General features: G+C 40.9%; 1 protein-coding gene across 1 annotated transcript in view; it reads right to left on the reverse strand.

The window, feature by feature from the left end:
• The window catches only part of LOC147451110 (P-loop containing nucleoside triphosphate hydrolases superfamily protein), a 59,360-nt gene extending 52,817 nt beyond the window's left edge, over positions 1-6,543 (reverse strand). Inside the window, exon 1 of the mRNA XM_086520077.1 lies at positions 6,227-6,543. Coding sequence (XP_086376203.1) covers positions 6,227-6,493 — 267 coding nt within the window. The 5' untranslated portion in view covers positions 6,494-6,543. The remainder of the gene's footprint in view (positions 1-6,226) is intronic.
• Between the last annotated feature and the right edge of the window lie 3,739 nt (positions 6,544-10,282).

Raw genomic sequence — 10,282 nt, forward strand, 5'->3', positions numbered from 1 at the left:
ACGAATGAAAAGGGCAGAAAAATTTTACTTGATGTAAAACTGAAGGGCGACTCCGTCCCTTTTGTATCAGCTTCGGCCATTTCCAAATTAATGAAATCCAGTCTCTTTGTTTACTCGATCTACTTGAAAGAGTTAAATGACATGTCTGAACTTGATAGAGAACGCCAATATTTTCTCCACACTCATGCCGATTGCTTCTCTGAGGGCCTACCAGGCGAGTTGCCTTCATCTCGACCCGAGATCATACCATTGATCTAATACCTGGAAGCACACCACCGAACCGGCCACCTTACCGTGTTAGCCGAGCCCTAAATCAAGAGATTATGAACCAAGTGAAAGACCTTCTGGAAAAGGGTCTTATCCAGCCGAGTACTTCACCCTACTGCTCTTCGGTGTTGTTGGTTTTAAAGAAAGACGGATCTTGGAGAATGGGGTGTTGTTGGTTTTAAAGAAAGACAGATCTTGGAGAATGTGCATTGATTACAGAGCTCTCAATAAATCACCATCAAGACAGATTTCTGATTCTAAGGATCGATGATATTCTTGACCGATTACGAGGATTCTCTTGTTTTAGTAGGATTGATTTGAAAAGCGGATAGCATCAAATTCGAATCGCGGCGGGAGATGTCTACAAGACGGCCTTTCGGACGAGCTTTGGTTTATATGAATTTTTGGTGATGCCTTTTGGCCTTACCAATGCTCCAGCGGCTTTCAACCAAATGATGGATAGGATTTTCAAAGAGTATAGATCATTTGTCAGCACTTTCTTTGATGACATTATAGTCTTCTTCAAGGATAGACACCATCTGCCTACAGGTCTTACAAGCATTGCGAGATCACAAGTTAGTTATCAATGCCAAAAGGAGTGAATTTTTCTTGCCGGAGATACACTTTTTGGGACACATCGTCTCCGCAGCAGGAGTACAGATGGACCCGGCCAAGATTGAGACTATACGTGATTGGCCCGATTTGAAGAATGTTCATGAAGTTAGAAGCTTCTTGGGCTTATGTTCTTACTACCGGCGGTTCATTGAAAGTTTGCAAAGGTAGCTTTCTCTTTGCACATTCTGATACAGAAAGGAGTCCCTTTCTCTTGGGGACACACAGAGGTGACTGCCTTTCAGATATTGAAAGAGAAATTGACTACTGGACCAGTATTGACTTTGTCGGATTTGCAAAAGTCATTTGAAGTATATTGTGATGCTTGTGGTCGTAGTCTAGGAGCGGTCTTAATGCAAGAAGGCCATGTGATTCCCTATGAAAGCCGATTGTTTTCAAGGCCAAAATTGACAGCACAGATCTATGAGGAAGAGCTTTTGGCAGTGATCCACGCTCTTACTCAGTGGCGACATTACTTACTCGGAGCCGATGTTACAATCTTCACTGATCATCAGAGTTTACGCTACTTCTTGTCACAAAAGCAGCTTTCGGAAAAGTAGATGCGGCGGGCTAATATCTTGTCACAACTTCACTTCCAGATTGTCCATGTTCAAAGACAACAGAACTTGGTGACAGATGCTTTGTCTCGAAAGCCACTAGTCCTGGTTATTTCCACGATTCATAATAGAAGCTTCAAGGACATGGTTCATCAATACGCTACAAATCCAGATTTTTCAGAAGTATTCACTTGAATACAGAATGGGGAGGTAGTAGCAGGATATTCCATATGGGATGGCTACTTGATGAAGAAAACGATGTTGTGCGTTACACAGCCGTTGAGGACAAAGGTTCTGACTAGATGCCAATGTCCACCTTTTACCGGTCACCGCGGCATCGACACCACCTTGAAAGGTATGGAGCGTTACTTCTTTTGGCCAAACTCAAGAAAGATGTGGACAACTTTGTACGTAGTTGCTTGGTATGCCAAAAGGTCAAGTTTGACAGGTATAAAGCACAAGGATTCTTACAACCTTTACCCATTCCCACCCACCCCTGGAAAAGTATTGCTATGGATTTCATTTTTTATCTCCCGAAGACACAGAGTGGGCATGATGGCATTTGGATTGTCATCGACAGATTTAGCAAGCAAGCTCACTTCATTCCAGTAAAGAAAACAATCAAGCTGGATCATTTAGCGAGACTGTTTATTGCACAGATTTTCAGATTACATGGCATGCCTAAGACAATAGTCTCTGACAGAGATCCCCGATTCACAAGTTTGTTTTGGAAGGTTATTTGGAAGAACATTGGCATACGGTTGCACTTCTCTCATCATTCCACACGCAGACAGATGGGCAATCTAAGATTGCAAATTCAGTTGTATTAGAATTATTGAAGTCTTACATTTCTGATCAGAAGAGTCAATGGGAAAAAAAATTGCTCTTGATGCTACAATAACACGATCCACTGTTCGACGGGGAAGGCACCATTTGAGATCATTGAAGGTGCTCCGAAGGTTCCACCCTTCCTTAGCACAAAAGATAAGATTTTTGAAGCCGACCAGTACACGAGGGACTTGGACACAGCTTTTGCCAAGGTCCAAGAGGCTTTAGCGAAATCTCAAGAACGACACAAGAAGGCAACACACATTGGCACCGTCGCGATTTGAAATTAAAGGAAGATCATTGGATGCTCTTACGTTTTGAGAAGGCACGCCTAAGAAAGAAAAAGGGAAAGGAGCGGCTTTTTCCAAAGCTTAGCATGAGGTATTATGGCCCTTTCCAGATAAAAGAAAAGATAAATGATGTCTCCTTTAGACTGAAGCTGCCCGATACTTGGAAGATTCACAATGCTTTTCACGTGAGTCTATTAAAGCCTTTTGAAGGCGGTGTGCCCAATGATGGGGAGCCAGATGAGTAACCTGAAGTGGAGCAGCATAGTCTACTCCGATAGAACCCCGATTTCAGCATGGGTGAATCTAGTGCATCGGGCTTGCACAAGAGGGGAGTCACTCCGCTCCTTTGTCAATGGATTACCTCGATTTTGATATAGAGTCACTGACGTCCCCTTGGGTTTCAAAGATACTGCTGGGCTGACAGTATGCTACTAAATGACTTTATGAACTGGAATTCCTAAAAATGAAAATGATACAGATTGATTCGTACTTGACTTGTTTGAGTGCATGAACTGAAAGACGAAATGATTGCAGCATTTCGGTCTCATAAATCTCTATAAACATGACTGCAATAAGGATTAGTTAATTGGGCATCTGTGAGGTCCCGACTGAATCTAGATGCGATTACTAAATACGTTGCCGATTAATGATGGTCTGAGATTTGGAATGAATTTGAATGTGATTTGTCATGTAATGTCCTATGATGTCAAATGATGTCCTGTGATGTCCGGTCATGTGACTATCGATTGGTACATGTGCTAGATGTGTTGTGTCTAGTGCGTCGGTACTAACAGTCAGTGTCTAGTAAGACAGTTTATGGCCTTTGTCTGTTTTGCAGGGGTAATCGAGGGCGACTACAATTCTTTCAAGAGGGGGGTATGTCACAAACTGGTGACCTGGCAGGTCCCCCGGACACACACACACACCTTGCTGATATGATTGCCCGTGAAATGCGCCGACAGGCTGACGTGGCAAGAAGTGTACGGAATTCCGCAGATCACGCTGACAGGCTGACATGACAGCAGTACGGAATTCCGCTTTTTGCGCTAACATGATGACGTGGCAAAACTGTACGGAATTCCGTAAATTGCGCTCGCTGACTTTTGCTAGCAGCTCTTGGATTAAAGTTGCTTTTGAGTTTAAGAGCTTTTGAGTTTAGATTTTGGGGCTTTGCTTTTGGGCATCCCTTGTAACAATAAATATGTATGTTGGGCCCTCATTACTCAAAGCATCTGGACGCAGAGTCTGAGTGTGAGTCCCAAAAGACTTCCTTGTACTTTGCACCAAGATTAATATAAAAAGAAATACCGAAAGGGGCGCCAATCTTTGGGGCCAATACCTCTAGGCACGGAACTACGCCGGGCCGTGTCGTCTTTTGTGAATTGTTTTAAAGTGAATCTCTCTTGTGTCGCGGTAGAATCTAGACTTGGGGTGTCCAAGTTTGTTACAGTAGTTGCCCAAGGGAGAATGGTTTTGACTCTGAGTTTCTTCTTGGAGTACTGGGAGGTGCATGTCAAGACTTTTGTAGTGCCTACCAACACATTTTGCACACAGAAGAGATGACTGACAACAAGTTTCTTGTAGACCGTAGGTTGAAGGTTCTGACTTTTTGTCATATAAATTCTCAAGTTTTGTAGAAAATAAGATTATGATAATTGCCTTATCTTTTTAGGCTTCTTGTTTTAAGTATTATATTGATTTTTCTAATAAATAAAAAAACCTTGTTTCTTAACCGTTTCCACCGAGGTCAAAACTTCTGTTGTTTCCGTTTCGGGTTGTCACTATGTAACCAAGGACGCTAATAGTGACAACTTGAAAGAAGCCACTAGCAAAAACGCATCCCAAAATTCTAATTGCAAACCTAAAGGATGTTTTTCTTCTTGAACCTCAAATGATTCCATGTAGACAAAAGCTGGCCTCAACCAAAGGGAAGTAAACAACGGTTAGGATCTCACGAATGTCCTAGGAGCTTGTCCGCAGGTACCACCATTGCTCAGCTTTCCCCTTTAGGAAGAGTTTGCTTTTCTAACCTTGAAGGCTTCAATGAAGATGCCTCCAAAAAAGGCTCTGTCAAACTTTTGTATCAATGCAAGGCTTTTTGGCTTATCCTTGGGTCCTTGAGAAGTGATAGAATTGACACTATGGCCTCCTTCTTTGTAGTCTTTCTAACCCTTCAAAGTAATCGATCATAAGGATTCGGTCATAAAAGTGTGTTGTCCTCATTGCCAAAGATAGTGACAAAAAATGGCAACATACCCCAATCATGCATACCATTGATTCCAAGAGGATCCCTACATACGAGGCAACATGCCATACATACCTCCCATGTAACCTGGAAAAACTGCTCCACAAGGTCCGAATATGCATGTACGCATCCCAAACTTGCCTACAAGATACTTGGCGGCCATCTCAAAAAGGTCGAATTCCTACCAAAAAAGCCTGGGTGGGGTGGCATATATCCCTGTATGTGATACATTTGTTAGTGCTACTGCAACCGCCACCAATGGCAAAAAAAGTGGATCCCTTCTTGTTGCTGAAAGACGTTGCTGCTTCACCTTAGGCTTGGTTCAGACAAACCAGGTGGCAACGTCAGCATTTTATTTTGCCTCCGATCTTCAAATTCCCAAGGGATGCAAGAAGGATTTTATTTTAAAACTGTCATTGTAATCAACCAATCAGCTGGAACATGATGGTAGGCTTCGCTCCGATCGATTGGTTGCTCGCACTTTGAACTGCACTCTCTGTGTCTGCTAGTTCTCATTTGGGGTTTGGGCGCGGGGGAGTGGGAGTGGGAAGAGGAGGCTGGGGGGGAGGGGGTGGGGCGCATAACACATGGTGCGTCCAGAAGCAAAGCTGTTTCTGCCACCAGATCGTCTGAACCTAAGGCTTCCCACTTCTTTCCTGTTGACTATGTTCATCACCTTGATCTGCAAATACTTTTCATAATGAGGATCCTCGGAATCAACTTCACCAGCCTGCTCCACATCAGGGTGCGTTGGTGATATAAGGGTCCCCATTCTTAATTAAATTCCCCAACATTGAACATGCGAGAGACCAAGGCAAGCTTAGCTTGCATGTAAAGACCTCATGTCTTTGCATGTAAAGACCTCATGTCTGTGCATGTAAAGACCTCATGTCTTTGCAATATTTTAAGTGGCAACTCAGATGAGACACAACATCAAAATTAAAGATAGTTGTCTAATTCTAATATCAGATTTAACATCAGACTTGTTACATTTAAAGGTACTTGACTTTAAAGATAGTCGTCAAATTCTAATCAGATTTAACAGCGGACTTGTTACACTTAGAGGTACTTGACTCTAAGTTGTACTCCCACTACAATACGTGTCTAAAGCTTTCAATTGAATTTTGTCAATATCAAAGTAAAAAGTGACTAATGTCTATTTTCTGTCATTAAAATCAGCAATTTAAATGTGTGACAAATATTCAATATAACTATCTTAATCTTGATACTACTAATTCCACTCAGAGCCAGCGAGCTAAAGCTGTATCAACCCTCCAACATAACTCAATGAGAGACACAATGCATATTTCTTTGTATCAAGCTACTGTGTGACAAAAGTGCTTGATACAGGATTAGTTTTACAGAAGTCACACCGACTAGAGCAGCGTCTTTCTTTGAAAAAGTCACACTAAGGAGCAAGGCCAGACCTGGTGAGGACCAAGAGAATGTGAGCTTCGGCGCAAAATCTCGATAAGTGGAACAAGAAATGCAAGGGTTTTTCCTGAGCCGGTAGCAGCATCAACAGCGACATCCTTATGGGTACAAAGAAGTGGGATGGTCGCAGCCTGCACTGGTGTAGCCAGCCCAAACCCTAGCTCATCCAGAACCTGTAACGTGTCCTTGGAAAGCGCGGGTTGAAGCTCCGAAAAGAGCACCCTGTTTAGCACCCTCTTCCCGTCACTCCCTCCCCGCATGTTTTCTCTCGTGCCCTGTTGAACGCCACTGCACTTGCAATAGACAACCACAAAATAGTTTTAATTATTGGTGGCCTGTGTTCATTAATAGATTTTGGCCTGCCCAAAGGATATGGGCTAGTGTTGAGTACACTTTTTCATGCTAACTATAAAAAATTAAAAAAATTTGACCTGAAACAAGTGAAAAAATCACAAGGCCTCCAGACATAGTAGAAATTTCGTTTTGACATGCAATTTTTCAAGCCCCCTTTCATATGTTGTGTAATGCGGTCAACTTATATAATTTGCCATATATAACGTTAACTCAAGGGTATTAACACAAAAAGATGATGGGCAATTTTGAGATTCTAGCAGTCAAATGACATGAGGTTTTTTTTAAGCACTTGTTTTGATAGCCAAAATAGCTCTTGATGAAAAAAATAGGTGTCTTTTTTAGGCCTTGATTTGAGTTTAGATCCCACTTTAAAAGCTCTACATCTCTAAGGTTTTTTTTTTTTTAAAACATAAGCTCAGAGAATTGAATTAAAATAGCATCCCTAAGCTCTACCTCCTTAAGCTTTAGAGCCTTATTCTCTAGACCCCACTTTAAAAATTCTACATCTTTAAACTCTAGAGTCCCGTTTACAAATTTAAAACTTTAGATCCCTAACTTGTAAATCACTTTAAAAGCGCTAAAGTTCTAAGCCCTAAAACTCTAACGCCTTGGGGTGACCTTCCCCTACTTGTGAGTCCATGTAACTTTTTCACTTTCTTTAATTCAAAATTTTACCTTCTTTAAAAAAAACTCTAGGTCCTCATAGGAGACCTTACTTTAAAAGTTCTACATCTTAAGTTCTAAACTTAGCTTTAAAATCTCTAAAAATAAAAATAAAACATCTCTAGAGATTAAGCCTCCAAAGGATAGACCTATTCCTTAAAGTTTGAACTAGCAAAAATGACAACGGTAGTCTTTTACCTTAAGTTTCAACGGTGTGAGAACTTCTTAAAATGAAAAGGCGGGGGAAAGTACTTCTCAAAATGAAAAGGTGACTCTTGGGATTTTTGGAGCCAACCAATAGATAAGCTTTATCATTTAACCTCCAAAGCTTTCAACGTTTCATGCTTTTAAGGAAAGCGTAAAATCTTTTCCTTGGTAAATAAATGAGCGTTCATTTCATATTTCAAAACTCAAGACATGTCCATCATTAGATTTACACGATCTTCATTTAAATGAGTGCCCACTATCTTATTTCAACCAATCAACATTTTTGACCTATCAAAAAATGATTGAATATACAACTCAACCTTTTTTCTTTTTTAGTCAGCAAAAAGAGAAGGCATCTCTATAGCCCTTTCCTTTTGGGCAAGCCAAAAAAGGTCCTTGGTCTCTAAGTTAGTGGTCATTTATAATGGAATGATTCCGTTTCTCTCTCTCTCATACACACAAGTGTGACAGTTGATTGTCACTTTGTAACTTCCTTTCCTATTCTCTACCCCATGCCCATTTTCGCTCCTCTCTCCGTACTCATTCAACACCGCTTTGTCATTGACTCTCTCTCTCTCTCTCTCTCTCTCTCTCTCTCTCTCTCTCTCTCTCTCTCTCTCTCTCTCTCTCTCTCTCTCTCTCTCTCTCTCTCTCTCTCTCTCGCACGGACTTCCATGGCAGCCCTCTCCGCTTTCGCCTTTTTCGAGAACCCTGAATGTGGTAGTGTGAATAGTGATATAGCCTTGAGTGCTATACAGTGGTTTGCTTTATGGAAGCACACATGAAGAGTTTTGATGTACATGGCAAAAGAGGTGAAGGAGAAGAGATGATGAAGCAAAATTTGCAAAAGTGTGAGTAGGGTGCTTCCCATGGAAGCTCTATGTGGGCTATTTAAGACAGAAGTGTATTGTGCGCTACCACTGTGAAGGTGCAGCAACAAGACATGGCAATAGAGGTGAAGGAGAAGAGATAATGAAGCGAAATTTGCAAAAGTGTTAATGGGGAGCTTCCCTTGGAAGCTTATTGTGAGCTATTCAAGACAGAATCGTATCGTGCACTAACACTATGAAGGTATGGCCACAAGACATGAGCTTTGGATAGCTTTCACACGGATGTGGAAAGAAACCTCCTTGGTTTTCTAGGCAAAGAATCCCTAAACCTTTTGTCTCTTGAATGCAAGTGTTTTTGCTCTTGTTCTGCTCGTTTCAAAGTAGTTTGGAGTTCTATCATTTGAAGCTTGGGCCCTACCTTCCTAGTGTATGTGGTTGTATGAATCTGTCAAATAAGCTAATGCCTTGAAGTTCGGATTGGAGCTCCTCTCGATGATGATAAGGGCCTTTGTATTTGCTTCCTTTTTACAGTCCCTTCATGCATGGCCTGGCCTCATGACTGGGAAGAACCTTGCTCAAGTTGGCTCGCTTTTATTTGTTTATGATACTGTCTTTGTCAAAAATGCATATGGCATAGATCATGAGTACCAGCTCTGCAAACCATCACTTTGGATATCAATGCAGTATAAAAACAAAACAGTCTTACCCTATTTACAGACTTGGAAGGTGTAGACAATGATCAGTACCTACCATCAATAGCAATGCTAGATGATTCAAATCCTTGTATATGTCCCCTCATAGTTGTTTCCCATAATTCGAGGATAGAGGAGACTCTTATAGAGATGGGCCAATTGTAATGGAACTATTTCTTTGTCTTTGATTAACTTGGTGTGTTTCCTCTATTTGAGGCTTATATTGGAGGACACATACTTTGTTCTTGTATAATTGACAGAGAAAATGGTACATTTGAATCATTTTTAGCACATGGCCCACACCATGTGTAAGGCACCAAAGAAAGATGTAATTTTAGTGTCTTTGGTGGAGACTTGAAGAAATGTTAAATGATGGCTATTTGAAAGGCCTTCTTGTGCAACTTTGTTTTAAATTATAATATGGTATTTCATGCGCAGGTTTTCTAGCCATCTGGTTGCCATGCACATGGAAGTTTGATATACACAAGGTAAGGCAAGATTTGATGCACACAAACATACGAGTTGTCACAAGCTCATGGTTATGATGCAACATGACGTTGGTTGGGGAAGATCTTGAAATTTATTATCCGACATGTTGATTTTTAGCATTGGAATTATGAATACATGTATTCTATGCAAGAGAATATCTCTTTTGTGCCCAATTATCATGTTCTTGCGACAACATGATTAGAGGTATGTAGCAAATTCTTTGGAAAAGCACGTGCAAGGTTAAAGTTGTACTAGATTGAGGGTCTACTTGTGTCTCATCTTCTTAGCCATAACTTAGGTTCCTCTTGATTCGAAGATGTATAATCTCTTGAAAGTCGCGATCAAATACTGCAAAGGATCGCATAAACCTCTCTATTAGCATCATGCTTCATTGAATATGAAGTAAATAGTAGTACAATAAGACAAAAGGCCTCAGGCCTCAAGATGGTAGATGGAGTAGAAATTAGATGAGACTGAGGACAAATATAGCCCTAGCTTGTGTACAAAAAATACTCATGTAGCATTGGGCAAGAAAAGTGGGCCTACACACATGATACCTTTCAAAATGAAGGGTCGTCTAGTTTATGTATGCTAATGTAAATTTTTTAAAGCTAAGTTGTCTGAGTTGTCTCTATCGAGACTAGTTATGTTTGTGCAATGGCCATTATGGGAATGAGAAGCACGTTTAGTGCCTTTTATTTTTATGAGACCATTGTTCAGTCATTTGGTAATGAGATCTCCTCTTCCCCTTTTTTCATACAATTCCTCTTTCTCTTTCAATATTTAGTGATTGAATTAAGCGTATTTAAGGTCA

This window comes from Adiantum capillus-veneris, chromosome 9 (assembly GCF_014529385.1).
Source record: "Adiantum capillus-veneris isolate H3 chromosome 9, ASM1452938v2, whole genome shotgun sequence".
In the NCBI taxonomy this organism is placed as follows: domain Eukaryota; kingdom Viridiplantae; phylum Streptophyta; class Polypodiopsida; order Polypodiales; family Pteridaceae; genus Adiantum; species Adiantum capillus-veneris.